The sequence below is a fragment of the Monodon monoceros genome, unplaced genomic scaffold (genome assembly GCF_005190385.1).
Source record: "Monodon monoceros isolate NGI ecotype Baffin Bay Population unplaced genomic scaffold, NGI_Narwhal_1 Super_Scaffold_6, whole genome shotgun sequence".
Taxonomy (NCBI): domain Eukaryota; kingdom Metazoa; phylum Chordata; class Mammalia; order Artiodactyla; family Monodontidae; genus Monodon; species Monodon monoceros.
In genome coordinates, this window is record NW_021703783.1 from 76065735 (window position 1) to 76090604 (window position 24870).

The following is a 24870-nucleotide window of genomic DNA, read 5'->3' on the forward strand; positions in this document are numbered from 1 at the left end:
AAAATGTCTGGGAAGGAGCAGCCCATCTGTTTAAAGAAAAAGCATTGTCAGCAGAGCTTGTACTTCTCTGTGAGACTCCATGGGGGCACCTGGGGTCTGTCTCAGGCTGTAGGAACCTCTGATTTTTTACAGTCCTAATCATCTTTCAAGACGTCTGCTTTTTTAATACCATTGGTTACCTGGAAAGATTTTCCCTGCAGTGCCCAGGGCTTCTGAGTCTGTTTCCCGGGCATGTTGACATACAGGGGAGGTGGATGCGAGTAACTGACTGGCTGTAATGAACTACAGCCCCACTTTGGGAAAGCTGGGTGACCAGTTGGCCGCTTTGATCTAGCAGGCTTGTGTTCCTTTAACTGCTTAATAAAATTATGTCTGATGCTTTCAAGGAAGAGATTAAATGGAGATGTGTACATATGTGGAGGACTACAGATCGTACACTATTTGTGTGGCTACCTGATTGTGAGCCATGTGGGGAGATGATGGAGAAGTGGACAAGTCCATCTTTCTCCCAAGGAAAAAAAGAGAAGAATAAAATTCTACTGTGTCTGGGCTCTTTAGCATGTGATAGAAGAGTCTCTGAAGTCAGATGTTACAGTCCCTATGTTAAAGGTAAAGAAATCGAGATCCCAAGAGCTTGAGATTCATGGCACACTTTTTTATTGAATGCCTGTGGTTTGCCAGGTGCTGTGTTGGAATTGCTGGGTGACGCTGATGGAATGATGGCTAACAAGAAATAGCTCCATCTGTGGGAGCCTTGTTGAAAGCTTCATAGAAGGCGCAGATGCAGGCAGCATCTAAGCCTTGTTGAAGGCTCACAATGTACAGGGCACTGTGCCCAGCTGCTCCCATACACTATCTCTTTCAAATCGACTTGTTTCTTTCAGGTGCAGAGAAATAGGTGGGTGCTTCTGGGACAAGCATTTATTATTTTTTTTAACCCCGTGGACCGATCACCACCTCTTCTGGCCCAGGAAGAGCAAACTCAGTACCAGGAACATTAGGAAGTTTTGGGATATTGCCAAATTAGGGACCCAAGGGGTATCCATGTGAGGCAGCCAAGAATGAGAAGAGGCCCTTTCCCATCTGCATGTGGGCCTAGCCTGAAAATGTGGGATAAGATAGGGCTGGATGTGCAATCATGGGGTGGGGGGGAATGGCCTGCATATACAGATGTGGGAGGAAGTAGAATGGCTGGAACGCACTTTCCCAGCTGGCGTTAATGTAGCCATCCAGTTACTTTTCCAAAGGAAATTCACCCATGTAAAAGTCTCCAGCAAACCAGTTGAACTGCTTCTCATTTACCCACAGACAACAGAGTTTCAGAAGGAAGGAGGGGTGGATCACACAGTAAAGGGCAGATGTTGTTATTACAGTGGCTATCAGTGATTTCTCCGGAAAAATCTTTCTCTGTCCTCAGATAGAGGAGTTATTTGAAAAACCGGATTTGAAAAACATTGTGAACTCTAAAGGGTAAAAAAGTAGGCTGAGCGATGGCTGCTTTCCCTCTTTTCCTGTTCACTCTGCTCTTCAAAGCATGGACAATCTGTAAATATTCACAGAATGAATGAGAATATAAACATTTTTTAATAGATAAGAGAGCTTTGAGGGACATGAACTTGGCCTCACCGATTAGCATTTTTTTTTACATGCAGTGTTTGACAGTAATTAAGATGTCTTCTGAAAATGTTAATAATCTTAGTTTCACCTTCTCAAAAATAACAAAAAAGACTTCAGTTTGTGCTGCTTAGTTACCAAATATTAATCCTTATTGACCTGGTACCCTAAAATTATTCTGTGCTGAGTTATTGCAGACCACAAATAGTACAAATTGTTGTTTTCCAATTCCTTGCCTTAAGTACAGGTGTTTGTTTTTGTTTGTTTTTTAAAAAATCTTTATTTGGCTGCTTCAGGTCTTAGTTGTGGCACGCGGCATCTTCGTTGAGGCATGGGGCATCTAGTTCCCTGACCAGGGATCGAACCTGGGCCCCCTGCATCGGGAGTGCGATGGTTCCTGACGTTTCTCTTGGACGCTGATAACATAACAATACAGAAACTCTCAATAGATGTTGCTCTGGACAGAGGAATTGGACTTCAGAGAATTTTCAGTACTAAGTGTTCAAATCCATATTCACTTCTGTAACCGTGCAGTTTTTAACAAGTAAAAAGACATGAACTTGGAGCACCTACTTTGTTTCTTTCTTACACAGGAGTTTTTCTCCTTTCCTTGGGCTCTCTCGTTTCTGACTAATTGGTGTTTTTAAGTTGGCTAGTTTCTCTAGTTCCCACAATATGTAGGATTTATAAAGATAATCTGACCCCCCTCAGGGCCCACCTCAGTGTAACTTAAAAAATGAAACCAGAAACATGCAAAGAGAAGTGTTAGGTTGCCACGGATATAAAGAAGAGCAAATAAGTGGGCTTTTCAGCTTCTAAGAATGGAAGCAAAAACCTCACGCTTTGCGTACATGCTCTGTGCAGTCCCGTCTCACGTTATGATGTCTGGTGCCACCTTGTGGCAGATAGAATGCCTGCCTCCAAGGAGAGGAAAGCAACTTCTATGAGGGAGGAGGCGGCCCGAGAAGGGGCCGGGGCAGGTCTAGGTGTCACGGGGTGGGGCCGAAGCTTAAACAATTTGGGGAAATCCTCTTTGTACAGGCCCCCACCAAGTTATAAATACAAAAACCCTGGAGCCCGTAGACTTGTGCAAGGTGGTGGTCCCTGGAGCATTAGGATCTACCATCAGCTTCACTGGGAGCCCTCCTGGCTGCAGGGTGACAAGGTGATGATGCTGGCGGTCATGGGGCAGGGCTAACTCTCCTGGCAGCCTGGCCGCTGCTGGAGGCTTGGTGGATTTTGAAGGAGCACAGTAACCTCTGGACTTAGTCGTCGTTGTTGTTTTAATTGAGGCAGAGTTGATTTACAATATTAGTTTCCAGTGTACAACAGAGTGATTCCAAATTTTATAGATTAAACCCCATTTATAGTTATTATAAAACATTGGCTATTATATTATAAACTCCATTTATAGTTATTATAAAACATTGGCTATTATATTATAAACTCCATTTATAGTTATTATAAAACATTGGCTATATTCCCTGTGCTGTTCCTTGTAGCTTATTTATTCTGTCGATGGTTGTTCAGCAGTTAGTTGTGATTTTGGTGTTTTCGTGAGAGGGGGTGTGCTCACGTCCTTCTACTTTGCCATCTTGTGTCTGCCCCACGCTTATTTATTTTATGCACAGTAGTTTGTACCCGTATCTTGTCCTTCCCCGCTTCCCCCTCCCTTCTGGTAGCTACGAGTTTGTTCTCTGTGCATCTAGGGTGGCCTTTGTTTTTCAGGCACAAGCTGGAGGTTGTCTCTGGGTAGATCGCAGAGCCGTTTCATCCAGGCCGCTACACTGAGCCTTGCTTTTGCCTTTGCCATTGCTGCCCCCCACCCCTGCCCTGCCCACTGTGGGGAACATCTGCCTCTGTCCTCTCACCCTTTTCTTTTTTAAGGTGGGAGAATATTCTTCTCTTGCCTTCTGGCCTGCAGAACCTCAAATGCTCTCCTACCCAAGACTCACTCCTGAGGACACAACTCCGTGAATTGTAAATCTGTACCAGAACCTGGTTTTTAGGACCCAACAGAAGCTAAATGTTAGCAAGGAAAGGGGAGAAATTCTGGGCTTGCTCTCTGGAGAGCAGCAGTTCCGTAACTCTAGCTTTCAGCTTTTGAAAGAGAGGGTTTGATCAAATCCTCTCACCCTTTTCAAATTTTCCTCATCTTTTGTTTAAGGCTGTGCTCAAGCTGACTCTTCTAGAAAGCCTTCTCCAGCTAGTCTGACCCTAATCCTGATCCTGATGTGACCTCTATACCCTTGGTAGGAGGCGGTATAACAGAGTGGCTAAGGGCATGGGCTGTGGCCTATACTAACCTCAGTTTTATTCATTCATTTATTTGACAGATGTTTCTTGAGCACCTACTATGACCCGGCAGTGATCTAAGAGTTAGGGCTGCGTCAGCAAGCAAAACAAAGTTTGGGACTCGTGGAGTCAACATTCAAGAGCAGTGCTTTTCAAACCATCTGTGGAGAAGGACCGGTGTTTTTAATTTCCAGTACATTGTGGACTGATAATTTTGGATACCATAAAAATAAATTACTAGGAAAATAAAATTAAAAACAAAGATACCAAAATACAAGCCCCTAGTTTTTATTATAGATTAGGCAGACATAAGATTATATTTCAATAAATAAGAATAAACATAATTGGGGAAATAATTACAAAAAGCTACATATTCGGGGCTTCCCTGGTGGCGCAGCCTGCCGATTGGGGGGACATGGGTTCGTGCCCTGGTCCGGGAAGATCCCACATGCCGTGGAGCGGCTGGGCCCATGAGCCATGGCCGCTGAGCTTGCGTGTCTGGAGCCTGTGCTCCGCAACGGGAGAGGCCACAACAGTGAGAGGCCCGCGTACTGCAAAAATAAATAAATAAATAAAAGCTACATATTCAATGAAAATGCATATAAAGGCAGTTATATAGAAGATCACTATTCATACTGATAACTTTTGTCGTTCTGTAATTTTAGCCAAAGGAAAAAATCATAAGTGAAATAGAGATTCCCTGTATTAAATGCCTATAAGCACACTTTAAACAAACACCATATTTACGAATACTTCGCTTTTCATGTAGGAAAGTGTTTAGGTTGACTAATTAATCTAGGTTGGATACAACAGTGCTACTTTCAGGAGACGAGGTATATAAGCTGTTTCTGTGTTTTGTTTTAATTACGCCTGAGAGAAGCCCGTCTCACAGAGGTATGTTGACCAGACAGAAAGAAGAGATTTTCAAACACATTTCGGCAAACTCAGGATATTTGTTTTTTAACTTTCAGCTAAAATGCAGCAAGTTTGCTGAATTTTAATCTTCATTCCTTCATTAGTTGCCAGTTCCAGCAGTTTATCCTGTAACATAATACAGTTACAGTTAAATCATCTTTTAATGAAACCCGTGAATTCTAGATTTGTATACACTTTGGGGTTACAGTTGAAAAACTAACCTTGAACATCACACATGGTCCTTCTTCATGTTTCTGACTATTCCATAGTTTGTGCTGACCAGACAAGCCTACGATCACATACTTGGATGTGGTGACAATGACAAATGGCAGTGAAGTCTCTAAATATTTACTCTCAATTCCTATACTTAACTCATCGTGGACTGGTGACCAACAGTTTGCACTGATGTTGGCACACAGAGAGTAGACTGTGCTCTTCCACAATTGGGCCTCAATTTCCTCAACTACAAGGAGGGAACAGTAATTTTATTTAACTCAGAGGGCTGTTGTGGGAATTCAGTGAGATAATGCGAAGTGCTTGGGATATGGTAAAGGCTTAATAGGTAATACCCAACATGTACAGAGAGAACCAAGAGAAGGCTCTTATAATCGGAAAAGACAGATTAATGCATGAATGATAACACTGGAGGACAGACTATGATAAAGTGCTGTAAGGACCCCTGGGATGAGTGTGTTCACATGAATGTGTGAGTGTCAATTATGTCCATTTGGGAGGACCTTTTAATCTTGTCTGTCCTGCACTTTGTACTCACTGTTTGAGGCACCTGACTTAGCACGAGGATGGTGACTGCATTTTACTGTTCCCACCCTGTTTCACGAGCGTTGGCCCTGTTTCTGCTCCTGAGGAGTGGAGGGTGTTCAGCTCCCCACCACCACCCTCAGTGGAAGTCTGCCTGGCTTTAGCTAGTTAGAGTGCCCAGAGCATTGGTGGCTGGTACCCTTGACCCGAGGGAGATGCCAAGGCTGTGATAGGGCCACGTGGCCTGACGGCTCTCATATGGGCCAAGAGGTGCACCAGCGATGATGAGAGTCATCAGTATATACAGTCTATAGCATCCTTTTCTTTGAACCTCCATCCAGAAATTAAAGGATGAATCAATGATACTATTTGTATTCTTTAAAAACAAGGAGTTGAAAACACAGAACGAGGGTGGAAAGTAACCGCTCAGAGTCTGCCTAAGTGTCCCTCCAGCTCTGTGCCAGTGGACAAGCTCTACACTTGGACCACCTCCACCATGACCAGCCCAGGGAACGGACCCAGGTGGGCTCCATCTTCATAAGCAATGTTGTCATGGCTATCCCTTAGGCTGTCGTTTTAGAACACTTCTCTTTCTTCTTTCTGACCCAACAGTTCTCATCTACTTGACTCCCTTCCCCGCTCCAGGGGCACAAGATAGATGGGGACAGAACTAGCTCCAAGGGAAGTGTGAGCACTCAAGGGCCATCTTTGCTGGAGTCACAACAACTTGGAGGCCTCAGGCTAAGTATTTTAAACCAGTGTTTCTTAAGCTGAAGGCAGCAAATATGTAATCAGGGATCTGAGTTTTCTGCCAGAATTTATTTTTAAATCTGTTCTTTCATTTTTAAAAAAATTGAAGTGTAGTTGATTAACAATGTTGTGTTAGTTTCAGGTGTACAGCAAAGTGATTCAGTTATATATATGTATTTTTTTCAGATTCTTTCCCATTGTAGGTTATTACAAGATATATTTTTTAACATCTTTATTGGAGTATAATTGCTTACAGTGGTGTGTTTCTGCTGTACAACAAAGTGAATCAGCTATACATATACATATATCCCCATATCTCCTCCCTCTTGCATCTCCCTCCCACCCTCCCTATCCCACCCCTCTAGGTGGTCACAAAGCACTGAGCTGATCTCCCTGTGCTATGTGGCTGCTTCCCACTAGCTATCTGTTTCACATTTGGCAGTGTATATATGTCACTGCCACTCTCTCACTTCGTCCCAGCTTACCCTTCCCCCTCCCCGTGTCCTCAAGTCCTTTCTCTACGTCTGCGTCTTTATTCCTGTCCTGCCCCTAGGTTCTTCAGAACCTTTTTTTTAGATTCCATACATATGTGTTAGCATACGGTATTTGTTTTCCTCTTTCTGACTTACTTCACTGTGTATGACAGACTCTAGGTCCATCCACCTCACTACAAATAACTCAGTTTCATTTCTTTTTATGGCTGAGGAATATTCCATTGTATATATGTGCCACATCTTCTTTATCCATTCATCTGTCGATGGACACTTAGGTTGCTTCCATGTCCTGGCTATTGTAAATAGAGCTGCAATGAACATTGTGGTACATGACTCTTTTTGAATTATGGTTTTCTCGGGGTATACGCCCAGTAGTGGGATTGCTGGGTCGTACGGTAGTTCTATTTTTAGTTTTTTAAGGAACCTCCATACTGTTCTCCATAGTGGCTGTATCAATTTACATATTACAAGGCATTGAATATAGTTCCCTGTGCTATACAGTAGGTCTTTGTTATTTATCTATTTTATATATAGTAGTGTATATCTGGTAATGTTCTTTCATTTTTTGATGATAGTCTTTAAAAAAAAAACTCACCTAAACGTATTCCAGGTCACCTTATAAAGAATAGTCACCAAATAGCTGAACATTCTCCCTTGGATTTCAGTGCCTGTATTGGAGTCGCTGCCTAATGAACAAGGAACCAAGGTGGATACAGTAGCTAAATGATGCCTTTGAGCTAGGTGAAGGCCAAATGTCCTCACAACGTGTTCTATGCAGAGGTTTCCCTGTTGCTTAAAAAATAATAGTAAATATTTGAATAACACTTATTATGTACCAGGTGTAGTTCAAGTGCATTCTTAGTAACTCACGTAATCCTTGTAACCACCCTGTAAAGGAAATACTTTTATTATCATCATCCCCATTTTCCTTATGGGGATATTGAGGCACAGAAGGGTTAAGTAACTTACCGAAAGTCCCACAGGCAGACAGGACTGGTACTTGCACTTGAACCCAGAGAGTCTGGCTCTGAATCTGCTTTACCCATTATGTAACCTTCCAAGTAGACAGAAGTGGTTCACCCTCTCGCCTGCTGCAAGCTGTAGAAAATAATTGTGCTTCCATGAAAAACTGCATTATCTAGTCTCTAGAGAAAAACCCCTTTGGATGATGTGATTCTGGTTTTATGGAAGCTATTTTACAATCCTGTTAATTATAGATAACTGATAGCAAAATAATTATTGTCTATAGATATGCAAATTCTATTCTATCTTATAGTGTTCAGTTGATTCCTCTCTCACCCCTATTTGTGCATTCATTTCAATATTCCTAATTTATAAATGCCTTTATTATTCAGATTCTTTTTTGAACTCGTTAGAATATCTGCCAAGCTCCTGCTTGACTAATGAGTGAAATAAAATCTTTAACATGTCTTCATTTTATATCTGTAGGAGAGCCATGATTTCACCCATTTTGAAAATTATTTTTTAACAGTTATTTCTCAACTCTTAGTTTCTCAGTGAGGCTTTTCATGACCTTCTGCTCATACACCCCAGGCTCCCCACCCCCTTATCCTGCTCTGGTTGCGTTTCCCCATAACACTATTCTTCCAACGTACTATGTATTTTTTTTTCATACTATGTATTTTAATAGTCATATGTTTGTTGTTTATGGCCTGTCTTCTCCCTTTGGAATGTAAGCTCCATGAGGACAGAGGTCTTCATCTCCTTTGTTCTCTGATGTGTCCCAAATACCCAGAGGGTGTCTCGGCATGAAATGGACACTCAAAAAAAAAATTGAAAAAAGTGGAGAGAGAATTGGGTCTCTCTCCTCTTTGTAGGGTATAATCATATAAACACATCTTACTCAAAATAACTTACATTGCCATAACCTTTTTGTTGGTTGCCTTTCAACAAAACATCGTGTCATATACAAAATTAATTGTTAATTTGAATAGGGTGGGAGCAGTCTTATTTTATTTGTGAATTTTATCTGGCTGTATAAGAACTATAAACCTTGAGCTCTGTATATCCATTTTTCTTCTTTATATTGAAGGGAGACTATAATAAAAAAAATTAGTGAAAATGATTTGTCAACATGGGAACATAATACACATACCTCTTGCTCCTTTAAAAGGAGGTGTGTGGGGCTTCCCTGGTGGCGCAGTGGTTGAGAGTCCGCCTGCTGATGCAGGGGACACGGGTTCGTGCCCCGGTCCGGGAAGATCCCACATGCCGCAGAGCGGCTGGGCCCGTGAGCCATGGCCGCTGAGCCTGCGCGTACGGAGCCTGCGCTCCGCAACGGGAGAGGCCACAACAGTGAGAGGCCTGCGTACCGCAAAAAAAAAAAAAAAAAAAAAAAAAAAAAAAAAAAGGAGGTGTGTGTATTATTCAGATTTGACAAACTGTTTGAAACGATCTAACTGTGCTCCACAGCGGCAAGATCTAGGCTATAAATTACAAAAGAAAAGGAACAGTTGGGGCAAATAGCAGGTAGCTTTGTTCTCTGGAGAGGCCTGGATGAGGTCTTGCCAGCTGCTGTGACTGCGGTCTTGGGTTAGTTCCAACAGAAGTGGTGAGAGAGAGACCATCCACAGCAGGCGGCGGGATTGAGGGTGCAGTCAGCGGGGTACAGAAAGTATCTAATGCGGAAGGATACCTCTTCCTGTAAGAGCAGTGATGCTTTAGAAGTGGATCCTCCTAAATGTAAAAGTGCAGAGTTTGATTTTGCACTAAGAATGGCATTACAAGCACTATAGAATTTAAAGAATCAGTCAATAAAAAAAATTAAAAATGAAAAAAATAGAATAGAATCATGTGCTTTCTATGAAATTAAAAATAATTTAAAAATATCAGTTGATGGTATTGCAGCTATCATATCATTTCATGAGATTTTAAGATTTCAAAGGATCATGTGTTCATATTGAAAATTAAATTTTATCAACTCTAAAAAAAAAAAGAATGGCATTACAATACCTGATAAAATTTCATCCATTCAAAGTAAGGTCTGGGGAAAAAAAAAGCAGCATTTTCTAGGTAGCCAAAAATTTGATTTGGGAAATTTTTTTGGATTAATAGCATTTCTTTTATGTATTCTATGTATTTTAAGTGGAGATTTGTGGGAAATCGGCTCAGTGAGGCTAGGCTGATGAAATATTTTAACTTAAAACAGACCCCAGTTTGTATAATAACATATCAAACATAAATCTCAAGTATCAACACTTTCTTGAACTTTTTATTTAATAAGAGCCACAGGATGTTGTCTGAATTACACACATTCCTTATAATGGCAGCCAGATAACTTGGACTTGATTGTACCCACATGTTAAGATATAGGACTTTATTAAGGATTCTAGGCATCAAGGAATTAATTATTTTTAAAAAAACACTTAATTTTTCTTTCTGGTGAGAGAAATCTTCATTTGGATGAATTTGCTAATATGTGTTGGTGGTTACGGGGGAGACTGTATTCCCGAGTCACGATGTCAGACTCTTTTTCTTTGCCAACGTCCGGGAGGGGGCAAAGTTTGTAGCTGGCAGAGATGTGTCACAGAACGTGAAGCATGATTGTATGTGAAGACAGCTGTGTAAATGATGAAACTTAATCATAGTTAAAATAAGTTAAGGTGGGAACTAAAATCAAAGAAACAGTGATGGCAGGAACCACAGTGGTGATGTCAGCTGGTGACCCATCGCCCCTCCGCCCTCCTGTTTCCCTCCCTCCCCATGTCCCCACTCCCCCACGTACACTTGCCCATTTCCGTCACACCACTGGCTCTGGCCAGAGAGGATGGGGGCATCCGGAGCCACCCTGGGGGCCCACTGTCTCCCAGAATGACTTCTGCTGAGTGTAGAAGGGGATGACAGATGTTTGTAGATGCAGTACGCTCACAGGGAAATATTTTTGAGACTCATCTCTGAGTAATGTGTGGCCGGATTTCTAACAGTAAAGATTGGTGTGACTGCACACCCATTGAAACTCGTGGACCTACCAGGGTGGAGGAGTGGCTGAAGAGCTGGAAAAGGAGAATGAGGCCCTCAGCACCGGGCTTGACGTGCTTTAGGCAGAGGTGGCTTGATGCCTTAGTCAGCCCTGTTACTCACATCCACCCTCTGACGGATCCTCCCATCCGCAGCAGCCGTAGCCTGGCTCTCTCACATCACCTTGGTGTGGGAGAGTAAGGGGGCAGAGGGGTTGTTCCTCAGCCCACCCAGCCTCACCAAAGCTCTGAGTTTGTCGGGGCAACTCTGTGACTGCTAATTCTCAGCTCGTGCCTCCCCTCAGCCCAGTTCATTTATTCCAGAAATCTGGGAGGGCCCTAATGAGGGGGTCCACATCCCCACCATTTGCTCCTCTGCCTTTTCACTTTCTACTCTTTTATGTCTCCCTTTTCTTTCCCTCTTTCCTCCTTCTGCCTTTGCCGTAGGCCGTGGCCATAGCATCCATGGTCATTTTTGTGGCCCACTCATAACCCTCTGAGTAAAGATGTGATCAGGCAATCCCCCTACATAGCATGCTTTCTCGTGTCTAGACACACTTCATGATTGTGAATGTAAGTTTACAGTGTAAAGATATTGCACTCCAGCAAAGAGAGAATTATTTTAGACCAAGATGTCGGGCACTGTAATTGTCAACTCTTGCTACAATGGTGCCGCGTAACAAACAGCCCCGGGAGTCACTGGCAAACAGCAGTATTTATTTTCCTCATTGGTTAACCTCAGGGATGCTGCTTCAGACTGTGTGTTGTGGGACTTGGCTCCAGGCTTTGGGTTGAGCTCAGGTTGGCTCCGCACGCCTTTCATTTTTGGGCAGCAGCTTCACGGCAGTAACAGGAGCACAAGAGGAGAAGTGCAAACATGGGAAGCCTCTTAGACCTCAGCTGAGAATTGGCACATTGTCATTTCTACTCATCATTCTATTGGCTAAATCAAATCACGTGGCCAAGCCCAAATTTCAGTGGGATGGGAAGAAAGTACTTCACCCGCTCTGGGGCACTGCTTCATGGTCACTTGAAAGGGAGAAGGGGTGAAGAATGGAGAACATTTATCCAGTCTACCGTACAGTCCTCATCATTTATGCCCGAGGCACATGGCTCTGATACACGGGCTTGGAACGCCAAGGAAAGGGATTCCAGGAAGCACAAGAAGCTCTGAGGAGTCCTGGTTGGTAGAAGCACTAAGTGTAAAACAGATGGAGGTGTTTACGTTGTCCTCCTGTTCCATCTGGAACAGGATGGCTCGTGTCAATTAAAGGTGGGGGAAGTGCAGGTGGCTGACCACTAGCCTACCTGGCATCTGAGCCACAGACCCAGAAATCCTTTCTGTCCAGACCTCTAAACCCACTGGCAGCCTTCTGCCCTTTAAAATTTTAAAGATATTTGAAAGCTTACTGTCGGAAGTGTTTGGCCGAGAACACACCAAAGAGTTTGAGACAACTGTTAACAATTCTTAGTGCCAATGATGAGAAGAAAGTTGTGGCTCGTCCTCAAATAATAGGAAGCTCATATTAGGAGTTGGAGCTGGCAGGCTGCTGCGTATGCACCAGCGCCGTCGCGCTTACAAGACTCATGAGATGCAAAGGCGGTTTTGATCTAACAATGAAATGACTTACTGTCTTACAGACTGAGTGGCCATTGTGGTGAAGATTGATTTCTGTAGAGAGTATCTCCTTTAAAGAGCCATAAGTAAAGTACCCTGTGGGTGTTTGAAGAACATTCCTAATCGGCTTCCCTTTAACTGAGGAACCCACATTGCTCAGGGAAACAGTAAAATGTGTTCTTTTGGCGAAACATGTGAAAGGAAATAAGGAAATGCATACTTATTGGAGGGCTAGGTATTTTCACATCCATCCCCATATGGAAAGGAAGAAAAATGACTTGTCAGTCTGAAAGCTGCCTCTTTAAGAGAAATGCAGGAGAGGTGTGGAGTTGACAAAAATATTGGTACAAATAAGACTCCCTAAGGCTGTTATTCTGGCTTCCGGGTCTCCCAGAGTCGTGCATCTTTCTCACTGCTCCCTTGTTCCTGTCCCCCTGGTTACCTCCTGGGGCTTCAGAGTTTCCTCCTTGCGTAATAGGGGATGATCCCAAGTTCTCTCTGGCTTTGTCCCCACCTCACAACTGGCCTTTGAATCTTCCATCTGTGCCAGAAGGCAATTTTCCACCCTCTGGTCATCCCTGGCTCCCTCAGCCCAGCACTAGGATCTTACCCCCATTTTTCCCAGATCAAAACCCAGGGCACTTCACGTGTCCAGTCATGACAGTCGATCTGCGGTGAAGCTTTTGAGGCCAGCCCAACTGCCTCTTCTTTCCTTATGTACGAATGTTGATAAGACAAACGGTTGTTATTACTGTTGTTGTTATTATTTTTAGAATCAGTACCCATTGCCATGAAAGTCCTCAGATGTCTGAAGTTGGTAACTGCCTGGGAGAGTGGGGAAAAATTTCCTCAAGAAGGTCCCGTATAAACTGGGTCGTGATGGATGAGTAGTAGGAGTTCACCAGGCTCCAAAGCTAGGGAACAGCATTTTAGGCAGAAGGAACAGCACCTACAAAGTGCACACCAGAGTCAAGGTGTAAAAGATAAGATTTTATAGGCTTTCCTCTCACAGTGGAGAAAAAAATGCTTTTCCCATGTCTGTGCTTGTGACAGATGGGGCTTTTATCTGCCACATGACAAGTGCCTGGGAAAGAGAACGACTCTTCAAGTGGCAGTGACCCATTCCTCAGGTCTATAAACATGTATTAGTCAGGCGCACGCTGCACTCGGGCATCGGGCTGGGTTATCAGAGTGCTGGGAATACAAAGAGTAATCCAACAAAGTCCCTTCCTCACGAAGCTCCCCGTGTGGTCACGCTGATGGAAGTACCCCAGGCCCCACGTAAATGCACTTATCACGGGGTCCAGCGTTTCACACAAATAATGGCCTAGAGGCCGAGCAGCAGAGGAGTTGATAGGATGGGCGGGAACATGTTAATCCTCGTGGGCATTAACAATGATTAACGTGGGGGATAGTTTGTATGAGGACTGATTCTAGGAATGGGCAGTTCATTAATCATTTTTTCACATTATTCTCAACACAACCCTGTTACCTGCCGGGATGTGTGTGGCGAATACGAAGGTCACAGGGCTTCCCTGTATTTCTGAATTGTGGCTATTTACAAAAATGCAGCCAGAAGGCACCTGATTCAGAGTGGCCTGTTGGGATGGAAATGAAAGCAACTTTCGATTAGGTTCACTGGGGGCAGAGGGAGGTGCTGAGGTGCCCACCCTGAGCCCCCGATCCCCCCAGACCTGGCACCTGCACTGACGCGGCCCCTCCCTCCTCAGGTATGGAGAGTGCAATCACGCTGTGGCAGTTCCTGTTGCAGTTGCTGCTGGACCAGAAACATGAGCACCTGATCTGCTGGACCTCCAACGATGGTGAATTCAAGCTCCTCAAAGCAGAAGAAGTGGCCAAGCTGTGGGGACTCCGGAAAAACAAAACAAACATGAACTACGACAAGCTGAGCAGAGCCCTGCGATACTATTATGACAAGGTAAGCCCTTGCCCTTACGGGAGGCTGTCACGGGGCGGGAGCCACCTTCACAATCCATCCATGGAAGTGGAAAGTAGGGTACCGTAACGCTATTGGCAAATAGAGGCAATTTATGTGGGTTTTGTTGCTGTTGTTTTATAAGAAAAACTATGCCATAGGGATTTTTTTTTTTTTTTTTCTGGAAGCCCTTAAGGTGTTATCGTGGGTCAAATTTTGTTCCCTCTGCACTTTCTTCTGTGTTGCTGCAGGATTTTGCTAATAACAACAGAAATTAGATGCGGGAAGGTTCTGGGGCCTCCCTCGTGGGTAGTTGCTTGAGTGACAGAATGAATGTGACAATCTAGAAAGTCTGTCCAGTTTGTGATTCACTCAAACAGACTTTGCAGGAGTCGGGGGGATGGCACCTGGGACAGTTTATTTAACATTTGGGCACCCGCTATCCTCACGTATAAAATGGGGCTCATAATAGCGTGGGTTCAGGATTGCCGAGAAGAACTAAACAAGCCAACACACATTAAGCACTTAGAACAATGCTTGGTACCTGGGGATCGCGACTTCGTGGGAAACTTCCCTAATTAAAAGAAAAACCATTCTCATTTTTAAGTCACAGAGATAAGTCAGAGTGCTTTGTTAATGATAACACAGCATAGTTTCCAAAGCCAGGACTGTTGGGGTGAGTAGTTGTGCATTTCTGGAAAAGCAGTTGATGTGCCTGGTAGGGCAAAATTATTGCTCTTTAGGGGTAATCATTTCAGGCCTGTAAATGTTGACCATTTCTGTGTTGATCTGTTGTTGCTGAATATTTAGCCTCCTAGACATAAAGATTTGGAGTCCTAATAAGTATAAGCATTTGTTCTGGTTTTACTCTTCTTGTTGAAAGGTGAATTAAAAACGGATTTAAATATTAGTTCCTGATCTATGTTTGGTGCCTTCCTCCTGCCAACCTCTTTGGAATTCAGGACAGAGGATTGCACATTGCAGGAAGTGGGAGCATCATTAATTATAAAGTGTTCCTTTGTACGATCGTAACTACGCATGATTGTCATTGAAATGTTAAAGGTGCTTCTCTTTAATGTAGCAATTAATTAATTCTGGCTTAATGCAGCGTCTTACCAAGATGTAAAAGCACTTCTCACAAATTGTACTGTCTGAAAGCCTCGCAGATGGTTTATTGCTCTGCATTTTTTCCCCCCAGGTTCTAAGTTTACGCAATGGGAATTGGGGCCCTCTGAAGGAAAACAGTCATCTTGCTGGCTGGCAAGGTGCCTAAGAGCATGGCTTTGAGACTGACCGAAAAAAAAAAAAAAGGAATTTTATTGTTTTAAATCAGGGTGTCACAGAAAAGGAATTTGGTGTCTGTGACTCGGTTTCACCTTTTCACGTGGCCCAGGCATTGGGGCTGAGGATTGTATATCTTCAGCACAAAGGGGGATCGTGGGCTGAAGGTGACTCCCCAAAAGACAGGCAAAGCTGTGCTGTTCAGACTACATCTGATCTCCCTTGGGCAGGTGTTGAAAATCTCGAGGGAAAGCAGTTTCAGAGCCTTCAATCACCCACCATGTTTTGGTACTTTCTGTGTCTAAGGGACTGTGTGCCGAGCACTCCCTACCCCTGGTCTCCTTTAAACTATCACAGCCCCGCTGAGACAGTCCTGCTGGCATCTCGTCCTTTTACAGATAAGAACGTAGGGGCGTTTGATGGAAACCTTGCCCAAGCTCCTGCAGCCAGGAAGTGGTAGAGCCAGGATGCCCACATTCCTGGCCAGAGACCTGCGCACTGTCTTCTGTGCTGTTCATCTCCTTTGCCTCTGAATACCTGAGTTCCAGGTAGGCAGTCAGGCAGCACAAAGGGTATCGCAACCTTAGAAACTTGTATTTACTGTGAAGCCCGAGGTCCAAGTGGCCAGTGTGGCCCGCTCGCCCCAGGTGTCCCTTTCCTCTTCTGCTGAGGCTGAGCTAAGGTCCGGCCACGTGACCTCGTGCAGCCAGCTGGCCCTGACAGTGAGGGCAGGAGTGGCTCTTATCCAGGGTGTCGTGCAGGCTTGGCCACCAGGAGAAGATGCCCTTTGTCCTTCCTTGGAAACGTGTACACCGTACGCATGCACGTACACACGGCCATTTGAACCTTTCTCATGAAACCTTGTCAAGTGATGAGTGGGAGTGGTCGTTAGACACCGAATATAGTTGTACATGAAAAGAAGAGGAGGGAGGAGGATGAAGGAGAAGAGAGGAGTCAGGCGAGAGCGAGGGGAGAGGACGGACAGAAAGCGGGGAGAAAGAGAGGAGGAGAAATGGTGAAGGAAGGTTAAAAAATTGTATGTTACATTCTGTGATGGACACTTACTTTTTTCAGTTTTGCCAGCGTTGCTCAGGGACTGTGTATGTAAGTTGAATAGTGTGAAATTGCCAATATCTGATCGTTTTTTTGTTTGTTTTAAAATTATTTATTTATTTATTTATGGCTGTGTTGGGTCTTCGTTTCTGTGCGAGGGCTTTCTCTAGTTGCGGCAAGCGGGGGCCACTCTTCATCGCGGTGTGCGGGCCTCTCACTATCGCAGCCTCTCTTGTTGCGGAGCACAGGCTCCAGACGTGCAGGCTCAGTAGTTGTGGCTCACGGGCCTAGTTGCTCCGCGGCATGTGGGATCTTCCCAGACCAGGGCTCGAGCCTGTGTCCCCTGCATTGGCAGGCAGATTCTCAACCACTGTGCCACCAGGGAAGCCCTATCTGATCGTTTTTGACTCACAAAAACGCCAGTCTTAAATGGTTTGGTCTGTCACTGGAGAGACAGATTCGAGGAGGGTCTTTGTGAATGTGGAGCCCCTGGCCACAAGGGCACCCCTTGCTGTGCCCCATCCTGCACTGCACGTGCTTCTCACGGTCACCCAGCCCTCCTGTGACCCTGTCTGCCTTTCAGTGTCATCTTCAGTCCCCTTCTCTCCCGTCCCCCACCCCTCTTTCCCCCTTCCGCCCCTCCCCCTCCCTTTGACACTTAGCCAGAGCCTGCTCTGCGCGTGCGTGGCATAAATTCAGTGACTCCCTACCTTGACAGCTGCGTCTTTGTCCCTGTTGTGTTTCCTTTTTTCGGCTTGCTATCACCTCTTCACTGTTGGCTGAAATTGCACATCCCTTGGTCTGTCCTAATAGGGACGTTTCCTGCCAGAGTAGGTAGGCATGAGGATATCATTATTTTTGTATGTTATATGTCATATTTTTAGCTCATTCCAGAATATTTAGAAATGGGCAGAGAAAAAAAAGTGGAAAGTGTGTGCAAAACTTTGCAGAAGGCGTCAGAGAACAATGTATGGGCTAATGGTATCAGGTTGGGGCTGAGGTGCTTTAATCACTGTTCCTTAAAACATCCCTCCTTCTCCTCCGAGGGGCAGATTATCACAGTGAGTACTATGACAACAGCAGGAACTCTGGGCTGCACAGTCTGGATTTGAATCCAGCTCCATGACTGTGAGTGCTTTGCCTAATCTCTCCTAGTCTCAGCTTCCTTTTCTATAAAACGGGTATAAGAGTAGAGTCTACGTCAGAGGGTTACGATGGGGATTAGCTGAGTTAACACGTGGTCAGGGCTGAGAACAGTGCCCAAACACGTTAAGTGCTGCAAGTGTTAGCCGGAGTAATAACAGAGGATAGTTTCCTTATCGCTAATTTGAAAAATTCAGGCAGGTACCAAGAAGAAAGTTAGGACCTTTGTGCCAGCATCCTACACACAGGGAGGGGGCATCAGATCTTGGGTGTTATGGCTCTTCTCACTTGTGAGCACTCGGGAGTGCTTTTTGGTGCTTTTTAATGATATCTATTTTGGCTGTTTTGAAAATTCAACTTTCAAAGATGCTTTCATGTTTAAATGACACTTCCTGCCCCTCTGAATCAAACACCTCCCTTTGCAGTCAGTGCTGTCCAGGGTAAAGTCCTGCTGTGCCTCCTGCCCTGAGTCTCAGATCCCCGATGGGGGGTGGGCACTGAATAGCACCTTCCTCCGTGGGATTGTGTGAGGAGCACGTGTGACCATGTGCGTGAGGCGCTCAGCACCTGGTAAGGACACGTAGCAAATGCCGGTCGATCCTGATATCCGCGTTTGCAAGACTTACCTGCCTGGCGGTACCGTCGTGTCTATGGCCGTCATCCTTACAAAGCCGTCTTCACCATGGGCTCCTGGCTTAGCCACTTTCGTCACTCTGGTACTGTGCACAGGGTCTGGAACACGTTAGGGGCTCAGTAAATACTGGAAGCAAATGAATGAGCAAACGGATAACATAATGAAGTGGCCGCCACCCAAATTCAAATCACTTCTATCATGAAAACTGACGCTAAATAGGTGTTAAACAACAAAAACTTACTGCCTCTGGGTTATTGTACTGTATTAATTATCTAGGGCTGCTGTAACAAATTACCACAAAGTGGGAGGCTTAAAACAACAGAAGTTTATTCCCTCACAGTTCTGGAGGCTGGAAGTTGAAACCAAGGTGTCCGCAGGGCCACATTCCTTCTGAGACTCTGGGTGGAATCCTTCCTTGCCTCTTCCCAGCTTTGGTGGTCGTCGTCCATCCTTGGTGTTCGTTGGCTTGTAGCTCTGATCTCTGCCTCTGCCATCCCATGGTGGTCCCTGTGTGTCTTTGTGTCCAAATTTCCCTCTTAAAAGGACGCTAGGTCTATTGAATAGCAGTCCACGCTCATGACCTCATCTTAACTCTTACATCTGCGAGGTCACATTCACAGGTACTGGGACTAGGGTTTCACCCTACCTTTTAGGGGAACACACTTCAACCCATAAAATGTATATATATTTCTGACACTCCTGGACTTACATTTAGATTTTCAAAATTACACACCAAGGGAGACTTTGGATTCAACGAATCCTAAAGGAACACTGCTCCCCGTGACCTGGACAGCAGCTAGATTCACCGCAGGTGTGAAATTAGACTCTATGACAGGCACGTCACAGCGTACCCACTGTGGGCCACAGGCGCTGTGCTGGGTGCCCTGGGGTGGACGCAAAAGTAAAGCAGGTGAGTCCTGCCTTAGAGGGCTTCAGAGCCTAGAAATTCAGCGGTTCCCTGCTCAGCAAATTAATTTAAATACATGACATAGACCGGGAGAAAAGCCGACCGACTCCGATGGCTCCAACCCTGGATTAGCAATGGCTAAGGTCTGGTGTTGGTCCCTGAGGCTCCTTACCCCACCTGCGTTTCTGTGGATTGCCAATTTCCCATGAGTGAGGGAAGGCTGGGGAGGTCGGGTTTTGCAGCCAGGCACTGCCAACGACCTGCTGCCCCTCTCAGAGCTTTGAAGAGGCGGCTGGGCAGAACCAACTTGAACTCCAAGAAAGGAGTGATGCCCAGACCAGGACGCAGCATATTTTATTCTTTAGACATGGACTGGAGGCCCCTGTTCAGCTTGGAAACATGCAGGTAATGGGAGGACACCTGTGTCTGAGCCCATGAAGGGCAGAAACCAGAGCTGACAGAGACCTAAAGGGAACATTTAGTTCGTGCCTGGGTATTTCACCGTCACCCCCTGCCAGCTTGTTTCCCTCAGTCCTGCTGTAAGCCTTCAGAGATGCATTGGTTCACAGTAGTTCTGGCGGCTCACGTGGGGTAGAGCTTTCTTCTCTTCTTAGTTTTAAACTGAGTCTTCCAGAAGGTACTTTTACAGCCTGATGTAATAATAAGGATCTCTTGCAGAGATTTTATTTATTAAAAACCTTAACAACTCTTAATAACCTCAGGCAGACTCGGGTTTTAAATCTCTTGTCCTGGGGTGGGGAAGAAAGGGCTCTGTACCCAGCGCACAGCCATCACTGGCGCTGACGCCTGCCCACACCCATTGGCCCAAGTGTGACGAGCATGGGGGAACGGCTGGGATTCACAGCACTTACTCTTCTTGAACAACTTCCGGGTGGTTTTTAATTATGCAGGCATACCTTGTTTTATTGCGCTTTGCAGATACTGCATTTTTTACAAATTGAAAGTTTGTGGCAACTGTGTGTGGAGCAAGTTGTAATTCTCACAGTATTTCAAAGTTTTTCATTAGTATTTTGTCTGTTACTGTGATCAGTGATCTTCGATGTTACTATTTCAAAAAGGTTGACTTGCTGAAGGCTCACATGGTGGTTAGCATTTTTTTATCAATAAAATGTTTTTTAATTAACATATGTACTCTTTTTTTAGATCTAATGCTCTTGCACACTCAATAGACTACAGTACAGTGTAAACATAACGTTTATATGTACTGTGGAACCAAAAACTTTGTGTCACACTTTACTGCAGTAGTTGCTTTATTGCAGTGATCTGGAACCGAACCTGCAGTATCTCCGAGATACTCCTGTACATCCATCTCCAGGTGACATGGCCCCTTTCTCTCACCTCTGCCTATTCTTCTGTGGTTCAGTCATTCCTTTGAAAACATACCACCTCCCCGTGAGTGGCTTAGCAGCTGGCTGGGGAGACAACCGTGCAAACCAATTATAATAGCGACATCTTGTAAAGCGCTGGCTTGGCCATGATTCCAGCATCTATCTTCCAGGAGAGACGGGGAAAGAAGTAAAGGCAGAGACAAAGTTACCAGAGGTCAAGACATCTGACCCGGGTCTTGAGGAATAAGAATGCATTTACCAGGCTGCCAAAAGTTGGGAACGGATTTACTGAGAAAGGGAACAGCATGTGCAAAGGCCAGGAGGTGTGAAAGAGTTTGAGTGTTTATTTAGGGAATGAGGGAGGGATGAGGTTGGAAGAGTGAGCGGGGGATGAGGGTGGAGAGTATCGTGCTAAAGAGTTGGAACTTGATGTCAAGGGCAATGGAGAAGCCGCTACAGGCGGCACGAGAGTGCCGTGGTCAGGTTTGCATTTTAGAAATACAGATCTTTGTCTCCTCTTACTCTTCATGACATTGATGGTACCACAGTCCGACCCCACAGCCCTGATCTTTCTGGCTGGTTAGCAGAAATCGATTGCTCTCTGCGGGCTGAGCTGGTGCTGTCACACCTTCAGCATCAGGCCTGCATGCCCCGCTCTAGAACTGCCCGAGAGGGAGGGGGAGAGAAGGGAAATGGTGGCGTCTGCCTCTTGCGAACACCGGCCAACTGACTTCTGCTCAAGGGAGCCCAAGCCATGGCTCTCTGTGTTGCTGCCGAAGGAGACCTGGAAGCTTACACAATCCTTCATCCTTTTCTGTCCAACAGAGCTTTTGTCCTTGTTGTTGTTGGCGGTGAACATTCATCCCAGGGGGGAGGCTGAAAGCTTTGCCAGCTCCCTTCTCATCAGGAGATTGAAATGGTGATACGATGAAAAATCCTCCTGTCACCACAGCAACCTCCCGGCTTATCCTCACGATGTGCCGAGAGGTCTTTACTTAATTGGAAGGGTTTTAGGGGAGAACAGTCAGGACAGAGTCATTGGCAACATACTCCTGGAAGCGGAACGCATCACCTTCTTAACTTAATTGGATAATTCATTTTAAATCGGGTGTGCAATCACGACAGGAAAATGTTCGTGTTAATGATACGTATCTGAGCTCAACTGGCCCTGGCAGAATTCTTTAATTCCCCCAAATAAATTTTGTGAAGATAATATGATGTATCGTCTGTCAGAGTGGAGAAAGAACAAAAGTCCAGCGAGCATTTATATCCTGGAACTTTCTAGAACACCTTGGTTGGCTGCAAAATGCCACAGGAGACCCATCTATCCTGGACTCCATTCGGGGGTCTTTTATATCTCAGAGGCGCCCTCTGTGCTCAGCCCTGGGTCTGAGTGTCGAGGGCCTGGCGTGTTTGGTTGGGTGTCTTTTTTTCTTTTACGTCCCGTCAGCCGCTTGGATGGTTTGGAGTACAACAGATGGCAACTGGGCTTTGCCTGGGGGCCGAGGGGTTAATCAGGGCCTCTCTGCAAGCTTTTGGTCCTGGATGCAGCCTGGAGACCTGTGGGGTAGCTGCTGGCCTCGTGGAGGGATTCCAGCCCGGCCACATTGCCCCGGGAGAGAGCAGCTGGCATGAGGGAGCCAGGCTGCAGGGGGGACCCTGCGTGTTGATTGGGGGTGTCGCCTGTCTTGCACAAGCTTCCAAGCCAGCTTCCTTGTGGCACTCAGTGTTCCCCCAAATAGGGCCGTTGCTAAGAAACACCCAGAGTCTTGGGAATAACTTCAGCGCTGTGTTGATGAAGCTGCTGTGCTTGGCAGCCCGGCTGAATCCCCTACGTCAGGCCGTTACCCAAGCCCACACCAGTTTGCCAGCATGAACCTTCCCGCTTCTGGGCTTCTAGCTGCAGGAAAATTTAGTGGCTGTGTAGACAAACTGACAAAATCCCTGACGTTCACAGCATACTGCCCGCCACCCACCATCCACCCACCAGGCCCAGCTGCTCCTCTGAGTGGCCTCCTCTCCATCTCCTGCCTGGGCTCCAGCAACAGTTTATCTCAGTTCCTACCCCAAATTTGTGACAGAAGGAGGGGAAGCTCACATGTACGGAGCATCTGTCTTGAGCCAGGCCCTGTGGTAGATATTTTTACATTTAGAGACTCGTTCCCTAACACGTGAACTGCCTGTCGTCTCTGTTGGCAGTGGGCCCATTTTAGAGGTGGGGATACTGAGTCTCAGAGAGGTTAACTAACAGGTTCAAGATGAAGCGGCCGGTGAGCAGCAGAGCTTCTGCCTCGGAGTCTTGACCCCAAGGCCCACGCTCAGGACTGCGAAGCTGGAGGGTCACACAGTTGCAGAGCCAGGAACTCAGGCTTGAATCCCATATTCCTCATATTGCGGATTACTGCCCCAGGGCAGGCAGGCAGAGGGGTCCAGCTTCCAGTGTTTGTTGTTGGAGATGATAATGGGAAAAACTACTGAAAACGTGAGGTGGTAGTTCTGGATGCCCCAGAACACCCTGTACTTCCTTTGCATCCAGATGACACTTCCTAAAGAGAGCCAGATTGGAGCACGGCACCCCTCCGCCTGTGCACCTGCCCAGCTCCCTGCAGCCTCCAGGAAAGGCTCCAAAATCCCTTCACCATCTGGCCCCATCCCGACTGCTCCCCCTGCAACTGCCCCACCCGCAGGGGAAGTAGGGGAGCAGTTTTACATTTTTATTAACATTCCAGAGGCCTTTAATAAAAATACCCTTGAGTGTTGAAAGGGAGCCAGGGGGAGACAAGACTCTCCATCCAGTGAGAAGCAGCCGCGGGCCCAGAGCGGGTGGGAAAATGCCCTTAACATCATGCAGTCTGGGCCTCTCGGGTGGGGTGGGCGCCCCCTGGGCAGCAGGGAGAGGAGCCCTTCACTCCAGGCTAGGAGAGAATTTGGAAGGACAGTTGGCCCTGCAGCTTTACAGTGCCAGAGAATAGAGATCTCAACCCAAACCACAAGGAAACCTCCCCCGGGAGTCGGCCAATTCCGAGACAGAGTTGGAGCCCTTTATTGGCAGCACGTTATTCTTAGAAGTTGGAAGTGGGGCTGGGTGTGACCGCGCGTGTGTGCGAATGTGCGCACTCCAAGCTTCAGCTTTAGACCCAGGACGGCCCAGGCTGCGCTGGACCCAGTGCCCTCAGCAATGTGGCGGCGTGAAGGCGGGCCAAGCTCTGGAAAGGAAAGGCCAGGCCTCCCTGCCCCGATGGACAGAGACGTTGAGAAAGAGGAAGGAGTTTCCTAGGGCTGCCGTAACAAATTAGCACGCACGTTGGTGGCTCAAAACAATAGACATTTATTCTCTAAAAGATCTGAAGGCCAGAAGTCTGAAATCGAGGTTTCAGCAGGGCCGTGCTCCCTCTGAAGGCTCTAGGGGAACATCCTTCATTGCCTTTTCCATCTTCTGGTGGCTCCCGGAAATCCTTGGTTCCTTGACCTATAGCTGCACCTGCCAATCTCTGCCCCAGTCTTCCCATGGCCTTCGTCCCGTGTGTCTCTCTGGATTTTTCCTTTTCTTGTAGGGACATCAGTCATTTAATTTAGTGCCCACCCCAACTCCAGGGTGATTCCATCCTGACATCCTTAGCCGATTACATGTGCAAAGACCCTATTTCCAGATAAGGTCTCATTTGAGGGTGGGTGTGGATTTTGGGTGGAGGGAGTGCCATTCAACTCAGGACTGAGGAGAAGGACTGCCCCGGGGGAGGGAGCTCAGACTCATGGGTGGGTCGCAGGAGCCCTTTCATAGCTGCTCTACGGCCCCCCGTTGGGAGGCGAGCCTGCCCACAGCAGATTCCTAGCAGAGCCCAGTACAGCCAGCCAACCTCTGCGTCCCCTCGGGTTCAGGTGGCAGGGACGAGAAGAGGCAGGGACGGGAAGAGGCAGGGCCTGCCACTGCCATGCAGGCAGCCATCAGACACTTAGAGGATGAGGCCAGAGGCCAGATTCCCTTCCCTTGCTGTTCCTCAGAGCCCAGCAAGGAGCTTTCCACACAAACGCATCTTCAGTGTTTGTTGAAAGAATGTTTGCGTGTTATGGAGGAGGAACTCGGAGCGTGACTCCTACAGTGAGTCCTTGTTCTGACTTTGGAGAGAGGACAGTTAGGTTCTGTG

The 24870-nt window shown here is 46.2% G+C and overlaps 1 protein-coding gene across 2 annotated transcripts in view; it reads left to right on the forward strand.

The window, feature by feature from the left end:
- Positions 1 to 24870, forward strand: part of ELK3 (ETS transcription factor ELK3) — a 68127-nt gene that overhangs the window by 15624 nt on the left and 27633 nt on the right. For both annotated transcript variants that reach the window (XM_029205166.1, XM_029205167.1), the window contains exon 2: positions 14153 to 14361. In XM_029205166.1, coding sequence (XP_029060999.1) covers positions 14155 to 14361 — 207 coding nt within the window. In that variant the 5' untranslated portion in view covers positions 14153 to 14154. The remainder of the gene's footprint in view (positions 1 to 14152; positions 14362 to 24870) is intronic.